This window comes from Heptranchias perlo, chromosome 4 (genome assembly GCF_035084215.1).
Source record: "Heptranchias perlo isolate sHepPer1 chromosome 4, sHepPer1.hap1, whole genome shotgun sequence".
NCBI lineage: Eukaryota > Metazoa > Chordata > Chondrichthyes > Hexanchiformes > Hexanchidae > Heptranchias > Heptranchias perlo.
The window spans coordinates 64,058,372-64,075,809 of record NC_090328.1 but is presented as its reverse complement, the minus strand read 5'-3'; the positions used below and the strand labels follow the sequence as shown (position 1 = coordinate 64,075,809).

The 17,438-nt window shown below is 43.1% G+C and overlaps 1 protein-coding gene across 4 annotated transcripts in view; it reads right to left on the bottom strand.

Moving 5' to 3' along the window:
• LOC137320977 (sorting nexin-24) overlaps positions 1-17,438 on the bottom strand; it is a 246,321-nt gene that overhangs the window by 118,223 nt on the left and 110,660 nt on the right. For all 4 annotated transcript variants that reach the window (XM_067983031.1, XM_067983030.1, XM_067983032.1 and 1 more), the window contains one exon: positions 16,551-16,655. In XM_067983031.1, the coding sequence (XP_067839132.1) occupies positions 16,551-16,655 (105 nt within the window). The remainder of the gene's footprint in view (positions 1-16,550; positions 16,656-17,438) is intronic.

Below are 17,438 nucleotides of genomic sequence, written 5' to 3'. Positions count from 1 at the left end.
GGGTGGTGGATGGGGTGCCAATCAAGCGGGCTGCTTTGTTCCGGATGGAGTCGAGCTTCTTGAGTGTTGTTGGAGCTGCACTCATCCAGGAAAGTGGAGAGTATTCCATCACACTCCTGACTTGGGCCTTGTAGATGGTGGAAAGGCTTTAGGGAGTCAGGAGGTGAGTCACTCGCTGCAGAATACCCAGCCTCTGCCCTGCTCTTGCAGCCACAGTATTTATGTGGCTGGTCCAGTTAAGTTTCTGGTCAATGGTGACCCCCAGGATGTTGATGGTGGGGGAATTCGGCAATGGTAATGCTATTGAATGTCATGGGGAGGTGGTTAGACTATCTCTTGTTGGAGAAGGTCATTGCCTGGCATGAATGTTACTTGCCACTTATCAGCCCAAGCCTGGATGTTGTCCAGGTCTTGCTGCATGCGGGCACAGACTGCTTCATTATCTGAGGGGTTGCGAATGGAACTGAACACTGTGCAATCATCAGCAACCATCCCCATTTCTGACCTTGTGGTGGAGGGAAGGTCATTGATGAAACAGCTGAAGATGGTTGGGCCAAGGGCACTGCCCTGAGGAACTCCTGCAGCAATGTCCTAGGGCTGAAATGATTAGCCTCCAACAACCACTACCATCTTCTTTTATACTAGGTATGACTCCAGCCACTGGAGAGTTTTCCCCCTGATTCCCATTGACTTCAATTTTACTAGGGCGCCTTGGTGCCACACTCGGTCAAATGCTGCATTGATGTCAAGAGCAGTCATTCTCACCTCACCTCTGGAACTCAGTTCTTAGCAGAGACAATACTATAACATTGCACCTTTCTCACAGTGGCTTGTTCTACAATTCTAGGGATATATGGTTCATTTATAATGGAATCATTTCCTGAAGTGTTTATATTGCAGGGCAGTTTCATCAGCTGAACGGAACAACTTTGAATCTTTGTATGCAGGAGCAAAACAGGCTGGTGGTGACGGGGGTGGGATTTGGGGAGGTGGTGAGGGAGAGGAGTACTCTTAAAATTCAACTCACAGGTAAGCATGGATTTTTGTTACTTCTGCTTGTAGCAACTGTTTACAGTATAGCTTACTTTCCCTTCAATCAGATGTATGGCTGAAAAACACTCATTTGGGTAGTACGCACCATGAGCCACTGATTTTAAAAGTGCAGTCAGCAAGCTGCAGATATAAATGAGTCACAAAACTTTTCCTATAGCTCTTCCCCCCCACCCACCCCCCCAACTTCATGGGGACTTCAATTTTTTTAAAAAAAGTGGATTACACATTCTGCGACTAAGCTGAGATTTGAAGTCTCCATGAGCCTGAAATTGCACTGTCGGCAAAGGTGCAGCATCAGGGGAGCAAAAAATTTGGACTTTCATCCCTGCACCAGTTCTGGTCAACAGTAGGACTTGTGCTGGGTCTGTCAGAGGTGCAACAGGCAATGTGCTGGCCCATGGCGCAAGCCTCATTTAAAATATGTATTAGGGAGCTTCCATAAATTGGGCATCTTCATGCCACTGATGCAGTGCCGTTCTAGTATGCCAAACAAGCTAGAAAAGAGGGCAGATCAGTTGACACATCAACCGCCAGAACCTCTTAAAAGGTATATAGATTGCCTTTGTATCTAACCTGTTGCTTTTTGTGTAAGTTTTTAATTTTACTTTTTTTTTAAACTTAAGTGTCTTAAAATGTGTGCGTGCTTTAAATGTGGAGAGGGGTGGCTTTCTGTATATATTTGTTCGGAAACTTGACTTTCCCAACCAAAACATCCAGCCATCTTGCCTGCTGAAGGCAACTTGACCCACACACCATGGGCATTCTTTTCAGGATTTCAATGGCTCAAGGTGGAGGATAAGGAGGAAATAGAACAGCATCAACAGCAGAAGAGGCCACAGCTCAGACAGAACCAGAAGCACAGCATGTGGATGTTTCAGTACTCCTTGAACAGCAAATGCTCGTGATGTGAGACAAAGGTTAATTTGAACCCACTTCCCTTCAAAAGGTCATTACCCCCTGCAGAAGTATTTCAGGATCAGGTTTTCTCTGGCCTGACACATTCCATGCTGAACCCCAACTGTCCCTCAGTCACTATCACTGAACAACCAGGCATATACTGCAGCATAAAGAGCAGTATCCTTCCAAGGTGGTTACTGGATGACCCCAAGGGATTCCTGGGATGTGACTGGCTCCTAAGTTCTTTTGGCAGGGTCATCAACAAGTTACAGGGTTAGCCCCTAAAGGAGTGTCACTATTGGGAGACTTGGTGGTGTTAGGGGGGCGGGGGGGCTCCAGTTTTTAGTCACTCTCTTCTGCTGCATGCTTCTTTGCCCTGTAATGAAAAGACAGTAATGAATGATTGTTTCCTGAGGGCTAACAGAGCTAGGCATTTGGACATTTTGCTTTCTTAATGAGAAGTTCAAGAACAGATAGCATGCAGAAGGGTAGCGAGGGATTCTGTAATAGGCCATCTAACCATCAGTGAAAGGGTTCTAGGTGAGGGGCGTTTAAAGAAAACATTCCATTTGAGTTTTGCGGCTAATTAAAAAAGGTGAAAATGAAATGTTAGAGGCTTGACTTTGTGGACTACTACAAACAGATAAGCAGAGGGCTCTCATACCTTGGCAAACTTCTTGAAGCCATTTCTTTCTCATCTGGAGGGCTGTCCAATTAACTTCAGAAACTCCATCACCTGCTATGCCACCTCTTCCCATGCAGCCATCACTGCATTTTGTTAATTGTAAACAATTTTACAACACCAAGTTATAGTCCAGCAATTTTATTTTAAATTCACAAGCTTTCGGAGATTTTCTCCTTCCTCAGGCAAATGTTTGACATTTGCCTGAGGAAGGAGAAAATCTCCGAAAGCTTGTGAATTTAAAATAAAATTGCTGGACTATAACTTGGTGTTGTAAAATTGTTTACAATTGTCAACCCCAGTCCATCACCGGCATCTCCACATCATGCATTTTGTTAAGAATCATACCCCTCATAACCAAAGATGAGAGGCCTGCTTGCCTGCACCTCCTCCAATGTGAATTTCAAGACTCTCTCAGTAAAGGAAGCATTCCTGCCTGCACCATAGGAATTATCAGATTTTTGTACTCATTTTCCAACACTTTCACCAAAGTTGCTCTCTAAACCAACCTTCTTCTGTCCCACAGGAAGTGCAAGTAAATCTTTAAGGTGATGCATTTACACTTTTAAGGACTCTGCTCTGGAAATTGCATCCCCCGATCTCAGCATTCCCAGTGAGCCACACAGAGCAGTGGGAAATGTGCAAAATCTGACGAGGTCCCCTCAATGCATCAGCGGCACAAGCACCCCTTTTGATTTGGATTCTTCTTGATGCAAGGGGAAAAAAATACCTGCTAGTATTAGCCTGCAACATATTAGTTTTATGTACACTCTTGTCTGGACTGCATCACTGGTTCTCTGACAGTTGTGTCCAACTGTGTCCTGTTCTTCTCCATTTCAGCTGTGAACTGCATCTTCAGGGAAATATTAATTTACTAGAGAAGATCTTGAAACTGTTCTGTTAATATGTGCATCATCCCAAAACTTCTGTACAAATTTAGCTTTTTGTACATTTTCTTGTGTTTTTGATGTAAATGTGAGATCTGTGATAATGCAAATCAGCACTGTCTGCTTGTTGATATAATGTTGGTTTAAGTAAAGCATGCCTTACTGCTAGATACTTGCATAATTCTATAACAGAACCAATAACAAAGAAAAGCTAACGTGACAAACAAACTAAACGGCAGTAGATTCGATTTCTTTTTCTGATAGGTGATTAATGACTCACCTAAATAGTCATGATATAGGGGAGGGGAAAGGGTGTGATAATAAATGGCTTAAAAACAGGAATCAGAGGGTAACCATGCATAGGAAATATTACAACTGGGAAAGGGGTTATATGGGGGCGGCCCAGGTGTGACCCTTCCTATTTATCATAAATGAAGCACTCCAGCAAGAGTATAGTAAGAAACTCTCCAAGTTTGGAGATAACACCAAAATAGGAAGCAGCATAAATGATGAGGGACAATGCAACATCTTCAGAAGGATTCACATCTTTTAGGTATTGGGCCAAGTAGATGACAAATAGAGTTTAATGTGGATACATGTCTAATAATTAATACAAGATCCATGTGTTAAATAGAAAATTCATATATACCACACTGTTCAGGAAAGAAACATGGGGATTAAAACAGATACATCAATTTACCCAATACTTGTATGCAGTAAAAAGGTACTGCAATAGCAGACAAATATAGAGTACAAATCAATATTGTTGCTATATAAGTTTAATCTGGAGTGCTGTATGGATTGCTAATTATAAGGAAATCATTGCCCTTGAGAGGGTATAGAAACAAGCAACCAAGATTATTCTGGGATTGAGGAATTTAAATTTTGAGGAAAGATTAAAGAAATTAGGCTGGTTCTTTTTGGGAAAATGCAACTAAATGATTTTTTTTTTCAAGATTATGAAAGGGATTGACAAAGCTGATCAAGACAAATTGTTCACTATGGTGAAGGGCATAAAGACCAGAAACAGAAATTTAAATACTGGAAAGTTAAATGGAAGAATGGAAGTCAAACATCTCTCTGCTAATAAATCTAATAGACTTGTGGAACAAATTACTAGGGAAGACCGAAGTAAATATGTGTTTATAGAGCAGCTGGATGGACTTCTGGACAAGGGATTGAGAGAAGAAAGTAGGTAAGTGGGGTTTGAGATTAAATCAAAATGGAATGGTTGTGTCCTCACCTGCGCCATGGTTTATATATCGGTCACCATGATCCTCGTTGGGCTGCACTAGCCCTCACCGTCAAATTCCTCAATGGTCTTGCTCCTCCCTAATTACCTTTGTAAACTGCTCCAACCTTATGTCCCCGAACATACCCTCTAATTGTCTAACATTGGCCTGCTTCTCATTCTCTGATCTACCATCATTGGTCACTCCTTCAGCCCTTTGAACACCCTGGGGATAATTTCAACGCCAAAGAACGGGCGGGTGGGAGGTTAAAGTAGCAGCTTTTTGAAGCGCGACCGCAACCCGGCTTCAACGCGCCCACTTCCAGGTTTAACCCAGGCGCGTTTGGATGCATGCAGCTTCCGAACCCAGAAGTCCCCTTCCCTATTAATGCCGGCGGGCAGATTATTAAAGGGGCAATTTACCTCATTGAAATAGTTGAGGTACTTAACTTGTTGTGAATTCTCAGTCTGAAATGAATTTATCCTCACCTGCACGGGTTTCCCATGGCTTCTCAATCGCCAATGAAACGGAGGTTCATGCAGAAGTTCATCTGGCCCTTCAAACCTGTGATTGACACATCTGAATAAGCTCAAGCTTTGCAGCTGGTCTCTCAGGCAAACATTTGTCTGACTGTTCTTTGTTGAGACAGCTTTAGGAAGACTTGGAGCCTCACAAACTGACAAGATCAGGATGGGGGGCGCAATGGATGTATTCAAGAGGACATCTGAGGAGGAGGAAAATGACCATCCACGGCAGCCACTTTGTGCTGTGTTGGGATCTGCTGGTACACAAAACAGAAGTGCGCAACAAGGACCTGAAGAACAGCAGAGAAGGAACCAACAGAAGGGCCGACATCACAGGAGGCACTACCCATGTACTGGGTCTGCAGGCAGAGGCTGAGCTTCCTGGACCTCTCTGAGGAGCAGTGTCTACGCAGGCTCAGATTGAGTCAGCAGGTGGTCGCAGACATCTGCTGCTTCCTTGAAGAGCTGCTCCCCACGTATTGCCCGTCGCATTAAAAGTAACCACTGTCCTCAATTTCCTCACCTCTGGGTCCTTCTAGGGCACCACCGGTGACATCTCCAGGGTGTCTCAATTGACTACATATAAGAGTATACGACAGGTGAAGGATGGGTTGTTTACCAGGGCATCCGATCACGTGACCAGCCCCCGCAACGACATCAGCCAGAATGAGAGGGCAGTGGGTTTTGCCTCTCAGGCTGGCTTCCCACGGGTGCAGGGCGCAATTGATTGCACACATGTGGCAATCCGAGAACCACCACACGAGTCAGGAGTCTTCATAAACAGCTGGTGTGCGACCACAGGAAGGGATTTCTGCAGGTGTGCGCCAGATTCCCTGGGAGCTGTCATGATTCCTTCATTTTGCACGAGTCCAACATTCCATATCTATTCCAGACAGGAAAGTGACTTTATGAGCTGGCTCATCAGAAACAAGGGATACCCCCTGCGAACGTGCCTCATGACACCTGTGAGGAATCCCACCAATGAGGCATAACAGTAATACAACCAGAGCCACATCACCACCAAGTGTGTCACTGAACAAGCCATAGAAATGCTGAAGATGCGCTTCAGGTGCCTGGATAGGCCTGGGGAAGCAGAGAGGGTTACAGGTGGAAGAGAACAAAGGTGCTTGTCAAGCAACCTCCACTGGCGGCAAAATTGAAGAGGAGGATGAGGAGGAAAATGAAGATTGGGCATCCATTGCCAGACCATCCACGCTCATTGCTGCTCGTGATGCCAGGGATACCCTCATAGCTCGCAGGTTCTCATAATGAGAGTTGCAAAATAAAGAAATTGAGATATGCAAGCCCCCTGTCACAACCAACACCACCGCCAGCCCACTCCCCTCCCTTCGCACAAAATAGTCCTTTAATCATGCATACGCCAATTGCACATTCGCCCAGTGGGTATTGTCATCTATTGGCATTCATGATGAAGCAAACGAAAGAGACTCGACACTGAGGATGCAATAATAGGCAAGACGGGGAAGTGGTGATAATCAATAAACAATGTGCCAATACCAAAAAAAAGAGAATGAACAACATAACATTTCTTCAAACACCCTTGTGCATATGCTTGGTGAACTACAAATGGATTAATTTACGCTTTCTACCGCTTCTACGTGGTGCATTCCCTGTGGCTTCAGCAGAGGTAGTGGCAGGCTGCTCAGATCCCTGCCCTGACTACTGAGATGCTTCTGGCCACAACATCAGGACTTTGGAGCCCGTGAGGGCCCTGCCAAAGACTGCACCACCTGCACTGGGGCAGACTTGGCCATCGGGAGAGGAGGCTACATTTTGGGTACTGGTTGAGGTGGGGGAGCAACGGGTGAGACATGGGAGTGCTTTGAGTGGAGTTCCCACTTCCATGTCCCCTCTCGCCATCATCCCTCTCCCGAGCCAGCGCCACATTACTCCAACCATTCTGGTGGACAGCAGCTGGTACAGAACAGTGCCTTGTAAGGCCACAGATAAGGTATCTGTCATCCTGTTTATTGCAGCAGACATGTTGGCATCCAAAGCTCAATGGAGGCTGCCACTCTCTATTGCAGATATTCTTGCACTTACCGCGTCAACAATCCACTAGCGATGGAAATGGACTCCTCCATCCTCTCTGCTATTGTGGAGAGTGTGCGTGGCATATTTTCCAGTACCTTGCAAAGGTGCAGCTGTACCTCAATCATTCTCCTTCTCAACGATTGCCCCCACGGTTCAGCACCTGTATCCAGCTGAACAGAGCTTAGAGAGGAGTGCGCCCTCCAACGTGGTCTCTCCACAGCTGCCCCTAGCACCAGTGTCTGCTCGTGCTCACTTGTGAGTGGTGAATCACCAGGTGACAACCCAACTAACTGTCTAACAGGACCTACCGAAGTGCCAGTATCTGCACTGGTGCAAGGCTGTATGTCCTGTGATGGTGCACCCTCAGAAGGAAGAGGTCCTGTAAGGAATCAATGTCTTCCATCACGCCACATTCTTCTTGTGCGCGTGAAGGTCCTGGAAGACAACAGAAAGCGATATTAAGTTTTCATCGGCAAAGTGACAACCTTGCCAATCAGCATACTCAGGTTTCTCATAATTCAGTGATTGATGAAATAAAGTCATCATGTGTGTGAAAAACGTTAAAGTTCTGTCACCAGGCATTTGCGGGTTCCCAGTCTCTCCATCTCCAATGGATAGGGATGCAGCTGTCCCACTTATCTCCATGGCCTCCACCTCCGCATCTGTGAGCTGGACTATTTGTGGTGGTCCACCTCCAGTCCTCGTCCTTGCATTTTGTGCTCTCTTCTCCTACAAGAGGAGAAACTACAGACCTGTAAGTGACTGAAGGTTCCGGATTTACCCAATGGATTGGGTGAGGCTGACTATGAAACAGATGCATTAGAGGGTGATTGACAGATACATCACGATTGCATCAAGATTGCAGTGAGTGGCAGTGGTGGGTTCACAAATGGGGAGGTGAGGGAATGCATAGAAGGTGAAGGATGATTGATGCTGAAACTTAAATTTTTTTTTATTCGTTCATGGGAAATGGGCGTCATGGCAAGGCCAGCATTTATTGCCCATTCCTAATTGATGGAGAAGGTGGTGGTGAGCCGCTGTCTTGAACTGCTGCAGTCAGTGTGGTGATCTTTCTCCCACAGTGCTGTTAGGTAGGGAGTTCCAGGATTTTGACCCAGCGACAATGAAGGAATGGCGATATATTTCCAAGTCGGGATTCTGTGTGACTTGGAGGGGAATGTGCAAGTGGTGTTGTTCCCATGTGCCTGTTGCTCTTGTCCTTCTAGGTGGTAGAGGTCACGGGTTTGGGAGGTGCTATCGAAGAAGCCTTGGTGAGTTGCTGCAGTGCATCCTGTAGATGGTACACACTGCAGGCACGGTGCGCCGGTGATGAAGGGAGTGAATGTTTAGGGTGGTGGATGGGGTGCCAATCAACCGGACTGCTTCGTCCTGGATGGTGTTGAGCTTCTTGAGTGTTGTTGGAGCTGCACTCATCCAGGCAAGTGAAGAGTATTCCATCACACTCCTGACTTGTGGCTTGTAGATGGTGGAAAGGCTTTGAGGAGTCAGAAGAGTCACTCGCCGCAAAATCCTGGAATTCCCTACCTAACAGCACTGTGGGAGAACATTCACCACACGGACTGCAGCGGTTCAAGACAGCGGCTCACCACCAACTTCTCGAGCAATTAGGAATGGGCAAAAGATGCTGGCCTTGCCACGACGCCCATATCCCATGAATGAATTTTAAAAAAACTTAAGTTTCAGCATCAATCATCCTTCAATTTAGTTGCGATCGCAGATTCCGATGCGCTCACTTTACTTCCGGGTTTCCCACGCGATTATCTACCCACCCGCTAAGTTCCTGGCTCCACATAAAAATCATGCCCCCAATCTTAGCAAATCAGTCTTGTCACCTCCCTCCCTTCCTTCAAAAGCCTCTCTTCTTTTAGAGTAGAATAGTCAGTATAATTACACTGTTCTCCCTCCTAATTATCTAATTTTTAAATTTCTGTTTCCGGTATTTGTAGCTTTCACTTCTGCACTCTCTCATGGGCATCAACGGCCTTACGATTAGGTGACCAGAACTCAATACAACGCTAGATTTTAACCACCGCTCCCATTTTCTCGGACAACAGGTGCTGGTAATGGAGGATGGCTGCACCAGAGCCACTGGGAGTGGAGGAGATGTGGGCTGGTGCTTGGGGTGGGGGTCCCCTATCGGTACACAGCCCGTGGGGTAGTCCACATCCCTGGGATTTACCTACCTTTCTCTGCCACATTCCCAGGCCAAGGGAGCTTTCTACTCTTTGCCAGGTTTTCCATGCTTCCCTCCCCCTCTGCTATTCTGCTGTAACCATTCACAACTCCTTTGGACCCATCTTTTGTTTCTTTACTTATCCCATTACCACTCCCTTTTGCCTTGCACCATCATCCCTTTTGTCACTTAATCACTCCTCCTCTCCATCCTATCACAGACTTTCCCCTTTATTCTTTCACCACCCCGCCCCCTTTTCCCCTGGCTCTGCACTTGCTTAAAAACTATTTATCTCTTACATCTTCCAGTTTTGATAAAAGGTCATCAATTTGAAATGTTAACCTTGTTTCTCTTTCCACAGATGCTGCCCATCCTGCTGTGTGTTTTCTAGCATTTTCAGTTTTTATTTCAGATTTCCAGCACATTTTGCTTTTGTTTATTCCAGGTGGGGTCTGATTAACGCATTATACAGCGGCAATATTGATTTGCACTCTTCCTGTTCTGCACATCAAGCACGAATTCTCCCAAATTTTCCTCCCCCCTCCTCTCTTTCTCCTCCCCACCCCCCCACCAGTTAGACTTTAAATATACCTATACTGGTAACAGAAGCAAGTTCGTGAAAAATGCATGTGAAAAATGCCAAGTCTGAGGGATGGAGCAGGCAGAATATGTGCAGATTTTCTACCATTTATACTGTTCAAATTTCCTATGCTTCCAAGTCGACCTTAGTCACAGACTATTACTTCTGGTGGGATTTATTGATCTACCAATTCAGAAATGGTAAACAGTGGTAGATTTGGTTCCTGGCACTACTAAATGGGAGTATTAGTGTGAATCTAATTTGGCACTATGAAACAATACTAATATAGCCATGGAGAAGCTTATGGCTCACATTGTTCAATCTTCCTAATTCAAGCGCAGCAGAGGGATGGGACAAAACAAAATATGGATAAATTAGATGGGGGGGGGGAATCATAAAAACAAACTTAGAAACTTCTGATGTGTACAACACTGGATACTAGGCACAATGAGCTGAGGGGTATCTACTGAAAATTAATTTTACTAGCTTGAAGCATTCTATAACCCAGCTGTGGGAGCAGGGACTTGTGTCTCCTACACAAAATAGATAAGTGAATTTTCTTTTTATATGTCTAGAATACATTTGTTCTGTTGCATATTAGTTTGCTGTGAATTACTGATAAAAAAAATTGGACCTCTGAGGTTTGTCTTACATTGATCATGGAGAGGATCTGCTGAATCTAATTTAAACCAAACAAACTGTCAAAGAACTAAATTTGACACAAGTGCAAATGGCTTATTTTGTCAAGAGACACACTTATAAATGTTTGATTTTAGGTGCATTAACTTGTAACATACATAATATTTGCTTGGGGAAATTGGCAGTACTGATATTCCAATATAGAAAATTAAATAGAACTGGAGTCCTAGTTCTGCAATATCAATTTTAAATAGGAATAGGGAATCTCTCCAACAATTTACCTTTATATATTAAAAAAGATGACTGTTAAAAAACACACAAGTAAAGATAGCATGTCTTTTAACCAGTAAATATAACAAAATCTGTGAATTCAGCAATGTATTATAAAATGATCGCTGAGCTGAGGGTTAACAGACTACTTCTCAAAACTATGTCAATTTCCAAAAAGAATATATTGTTTTACCACCATGTGTGACAAGCAAAAAAAGATGAGTCCAGAGCTGAAAGAACTGAAGTAGTTCCTACCACCTACACTTCTGAATCCAAATTAAAAACCACTATGACAATTGAGCTTTGAGTTTTGCCACTGGAGGGAAAATTGCTGTGGTTCACTTAGGCCATTACCAAAAGCCTGAAGACACAATGGGATCTGAAACCAGCAGATAGAAACAGTGATGGATTTAAGTTATTAGCACAAAGGAAAATGATGGATGGTACTCTGCTTTTCTTAATCTACATCATCATCTAGATCTACCAAAATATACTTTTGTGCACTAATAAACTTAGTTAACGTCCAGATAAAATCAGAGTAGAATAATCTGACTGTTACGCTGCATCCATATCGATCAATAAAATCACTTGTACCAAGGAAAGCACAGTTACATTCTGACAATCCTAGTCATTAATATTATTTAACAGCACTAAGTCGACATTCAGAGAAAGAGTGATTTTAAGTCCCTTTAGCCTTACGGTACTTTTGTCTTCATAATAGGTTTGTAAATACAGTAGTAATGGCCTCAAATTAGAATGATTACTGCTGAATTAGTGGCACTTACAGTCCATAAAATATTTTGAGTGTCACAAAATGTGGTTTTGGACAGTACTTTAAAATGAAACACAACTTGCGTTAGATTCAAGAATTTGATAAATTAGCAATTTTCCAAAAATATTTAGGACACAATATTGCTTTAGCAGCTTCTTTACGGAAATAAATCCAATTAATTGAAAAATAAGTTTTATTTAAAATATTAAAAACAGCACATTCAGAATCGCAATCTTCTTGTCTGAACTACTACGGAATAAAAGTGATCAAGTATAATGGTCAAGAAGGCAAGGCGAGCTAGCTGGGAGTGGGATGTCTGCTGATTCTCACCATACAAAGACTATTTTCCATGGCTTCAAAATAGAGACAAAATAGGAAGGAATCATTGAGTTATATCGAAACTACAGCTCGGAAATAGGCCATTCGGCCCAACTGGTCTGTGCCGGCAGAAGAGTTATTTAACTTGTTTATTCTTGTTCCTTTTTTTTCCCCACAAAAAATTCAATAATATTATTGGTTGAAAAAATTTGCCAGCAGCAAAAAAACAAGTTATCTACTGCAGTAGGTGAATATTATACTAGTGACTTCATAAGAGGAGTTCTTATATCAAGGTAGAATACCAAGAGAAGCAAGCAACATTGATTTATTGCATAAGAACACCCCCTGCAACACCATCAGTTGTGTATTATACTGTTTATACATTTTTTAATTTTAAAAAGTCACTCTGAATTAAAATCATAGTCTACATTCAAATTCCAAACATGAAACATCATCAGGACCAATAATTTATGAAGACCAGGTCAAATTCTATTGTCTATTACATAAAATTCAGAGGTTTTTATCTGTATTCAGATAAGCCAATTTCTAATACCTGTAATCTATTGTTACTGATAGAAAGCAAATTTCAAGTACAGCAGTATGAAGTTAAATGACTTTGAATAATCAGCAAGAATTTTTTTTGAAATTAAACATAATCATCAGTGTATGATGAGTCTGATACATAGGATAACCAAACAAGCACATTTAGCTTGGGAAGTGGGGTGGGATTTATCTCAGAATTTTCAAGTCACCTGCCTTAATAACATTGTTTACATGCACGACAGAAAATATTCCACTAACCCATTTGAAGTAGTTTGCTCAATAACCTGGCTCCTTTGCTGCTGAATCCGTCCCATTTATATTGTGAGATGGATTTGGCAACAGAACCGTACATGTAGAAAGAAAATTACTTTCAGACTTTGCCAGTCTGGCCAGTGCCTTCCATGGTACCTGTCTGTACGAGCAAGCTGAGGTCAGCCCACTCAAAGTCTGACCCAAAGTAGAAAACCTTGTCTTTATGCCACCAGTGAGACCTGTCACTTTGTGCAGTGGCTGGAATTCAACCGTTGGAAGCACCAAACTTCCCAAAAGGGAGTCTTGTTACCTACGATGGTACCACTTTGCTTACTTTACAAGGTTACCCTGCAGAACCTTTAGTGTCAGAGGCAATTCTTTAAAGTAAATAGATAATACGGTAATATCAGGCCTAAATCTGAATGTCTACGATCAACAGTAACAGGGGGCCTTCTAAACAATCAAAAGAGAACAGGAGCCGAACAACTTCAGATTTTAGAAAATTTCAAAATGACGACAACAGGGCTAACTGTGATAATATTACCACCACAGAATGGTTTCAGTAAAAATTGGTAAGCTGGTAAATGGGTTTCCTCCACTTTCCTCTCCATCAAACATACACATGGGGGGAGATTTTAACACCTAACGATGGGCAGGAAAGGGTCGGGGGGCCAAAAGGTTAAATTGGCAAATATGCGAAACACGACCACAACCCACTGCGAAAGTGCCTGCTTCAGTTTTAACTGCGGCAAGTTTGGGGGCGTCTGAGTAACCCACTCTGGAGAGGGTTATTCCGGATATTTTGGCAGCCACTTAAATGGTTGTGGGCCGGATTTCCCAGGGCTTGGGAAAGGGAGGCGGGAGATGCTGGATCCAGCAGGTGAGTGCTTTTTAAGAGCACTGCTTGTGAGCCAGGAGGAGCAGGAGTCCTTCCCCCCCGGTCTTCAAGCGAATCTTCTGCCGCGATTGGCCGACTCTCTCCTGATCCTGCCTCCCTCCCGAATGCCGGTCTGACTCCTCCCCCCACTCACCGTCCCCAAAGGTCTCCGACTGCAACCTTCTTCCGCCCAGCAGCCGGTCAGCCTGTCAATCTGGCCGGCTACTGAGTGGGAAACAGAATTTAAAAAATGAGAGAGGTCACACTGTTAAAGTCGGCAGGACCTCTGCATGGCCGGCATTTCCCCCCACTCCCCACCCGTAAATATCGGGGCCTTGTATTCAGTAAGCCATAAAAGATTCACCAAATGTATAACAGATGTGTATTAATAGTCAGTGTCATCATGTGTTGTTCCAGAATTCATGTAAAAGACTAATTTTAACTTCTGCCAGTAGACTCAAGTGTATAGAACAAATAGACAAGTAAAGACAACCTGTTCTAGGTGTTACATTATCACTCTTCCCTCATGGACTCACATTTTATGTTGAGGCAGCAACATTGCCATTTTCAGGGTTTCATCCAGTTTTGTTAAACCAGAGCTGCAACCAGGTTTCTAATAAATTCCTGTCAAGATTCTTTTATATCACATCAACATCACAGTAGTCAGTTTATTTAGGGCAGTGTCCTAGGCCCAACCATCTTCAGCTGCTTCATCAATGACCTTCCCTCCATCATAAGGTCAGAAATGGGGATGTTCGCTGATGACTGCACAGTGTTCAGTTCCATTCGCAACCCCTCAGATAATGAAGCAGTCCGAGCCTGCATGCAGCAAGACCTGGACAACATCCAGGCTTGGGCTAATAAGTGGCAAGTAACATTCGCGCCAGATAAGTGCCAGGCAATGACCATCTCCAACAAGAGAGAGTCTAACCACCTCCCCTTGACATTCAACGGCATTACCATCGCCGAATCCCCCACCATCAACATCCTGGGGGTCACCATTGACCAGAAACTTAACTGGACCAGCCATATAAATACTGTGGCTACAAGAGCAGGTCAGAGGCTGGGTATTCTGCGGCGAGTGACTCACCTCCTGACTCCCCAAAGCCTTTCCACCATCTACAAGGCACAAGTCAGGAGTGTGATGGAATACTCTCCACTTGCCTGGATGAGTGCAGCTCCAACAACACTCAAGAAGCTCGACACCATCCAAGATAAAGCAGCCCGCTTGATTGGCACCCCATCCACCACCCTAAACATTCACTCCCTTCACCACCGGCGCACTGTGGCTGCAGTGTGCACCATCCACAGGATGCACTGCAGCAACTCGCCAAGGCTTCTTCGACAGCACCTCCCAAACCCGTGACCTCGACCACCTAGAAGGACAAGGGCAGCAGGCGCATGGGAACAACACCACCTGCACGTTCCCCTCCAAGTCACACACCATCCCGACTTGGAAATATATCGCCGTTCCTTCATTGTCGCTGGGTCAAAATCCTGGAACTCCCTTCCTAACAGCACTGTGGGAGAACCGTCACCACACGGACTGCAGCGGTTCAAGAAGGCGGCTCACCACCACCTTCTCGAGGGCAATTAGGGATGGGCAATAAATGCCGGCCTTGCCAGCGACGCCCACATCCCGTGAACGAATAAAAAAAATTTTAAAAAAATTTATTAATATAGAATACATACAGGTCCTTGGAGCAAAACTATTAGTGTAGAAATTTAAAATTCTCTGGAACATTATTGAATATTAAAAAAGCAAGAGCTCTCCTCTAAATTCTCTTTCATAGACCACCAAATCTTTTCTTGGACGACTTTATTTATTAAACATACCAAAGGGCTGGCCTGAAATACTCAAATGATGTATTTTTTTAAAGATAAATGATGATAAAAACCATGGACAAATAAGTAGTTAAACATTTTTTTACAGCAACGTGGTAACTTGATAATGGCCTGAAACCACGTCGAGGCTAAAATCAGAGCTCTTCACACACAAGTGTACAGAGCTATTTTTACATTTGACTAGTCTCAGCTCAGTCTACTGCCCCGGTCATTAGCAGTTTACATCTCTGACTGATCCAAACCTTTGACTCTGAGAAATCAGTTTTCATTTCTATGAATTGAGATGACATCTTAAATTATCACCTTGGCTTTATAAATCATTTCATTCTTACAAATAAAAAGGTCACAACTCACAAGATCAAGGTTACATACGTTTTTCATACTTGTGAAACAACTGTCACAACTAATCACCAGGGATATATCCTGCAAAGAATTTTGTAGAAGACTAAAAAAATTGTGTAATAGTAATAAGGAGGTGGGAAAATTGATGAATTTCTAACAGATCAGTTAGGAACGGCTATTCCTACAACAGCGCGTATGGAAAGCATGGATGGGCCCACAGACTCTTACTGCTATGACAGTGACAGAAATGGGCTATTATCTTTGTGTAGTCTGTATGTCGGAATTCTTGGCATCAACACTCTGCGCTGTGAAGTGCCCTGTGATCTGATAAATCAATATTTCATAGCAAAATTCATAGGTGTGTGACAGTATGACAGAATAAAGCTGAAACATGTAATGTGGGTCGAAACCCATGATATATTTAACAGGTTAAACACCTTTGAGGGCAACTCAGCATATAAGCTCATTTACACAAGATAGAAAGGAACTCCCAATGCAGAACACATTTAAGCAACTGGGCTACATAATCTTGATTTATGAGGCAAGCTGTTTTTTTAAAAAACACATTTTGGAAGAATCACACTTTACCTGAAGGTAAGCTTCCAAACCATGGCGTCGTTGTTCCAAGACTTTAGGTACCCAGTTTCTCACGTGTTTTGAAGGCATTTCAGGCGTTTTAATGCTTTTCTTCAGCTTTTCAGAAAAAAAGTAATTTATAAATTATATTTAACAAAAATCAAAACCACTTTAATTTAATACTAGCTGACTTGCTAAATAGTGCTCCTCTTCCTCCCATCTTAATAGATTATACAGAATAATACATAACAGAAAGATCTTTAATTTCACAGCACTAATACAAGTTTAAATACAGATGGATTTTCCAGATTTGCTACCACTGGAAAAAAGTTTAAGGGACATTCACTGCCCAGTGTCTGACCAAACTGCTGGTCAGCTTTCATGTTGTCATCTGCCACTTTGCCACCTGTCAGGCTTAGATTCATACTAGATTTGATGGCTTTAAAAAAAAGACAATCGCCAAGGAGAAAAAATACATATAAAAAAAAGACAAAGATAAGCCAGCAAAATATAGACCAGCTAATTTTACTTTCGTTGCTAATAAACTACTGGAATCTATAACTGAATTAAAATTACTACGCACTTGTACAAACATGAACTAATCAGGGCCAGTCAGCATGGATTTCTAAAGGGCAGGTTACGCTTGACCAAACTTATAAATTCTTTGAAGACGTAACAGTGGCGACAAAAAAAAAGAAATGCAGTATATAGGGTTTATCCGAATTTTCAAAAAGCATTTGATAAAAGGTACCACAAAAAAAAGAGACTTAAGGCAAAGATAATGGTACCTGGAATAAAGAGGAATTAGGTGACAAGAAAGAACAGATGGTTGAAGGACAGAAAGCAAAGGGTTGGGGTAAAGTGAAGTTTCTCAGAATGGAAAAATGTGCTGAGCGGTGT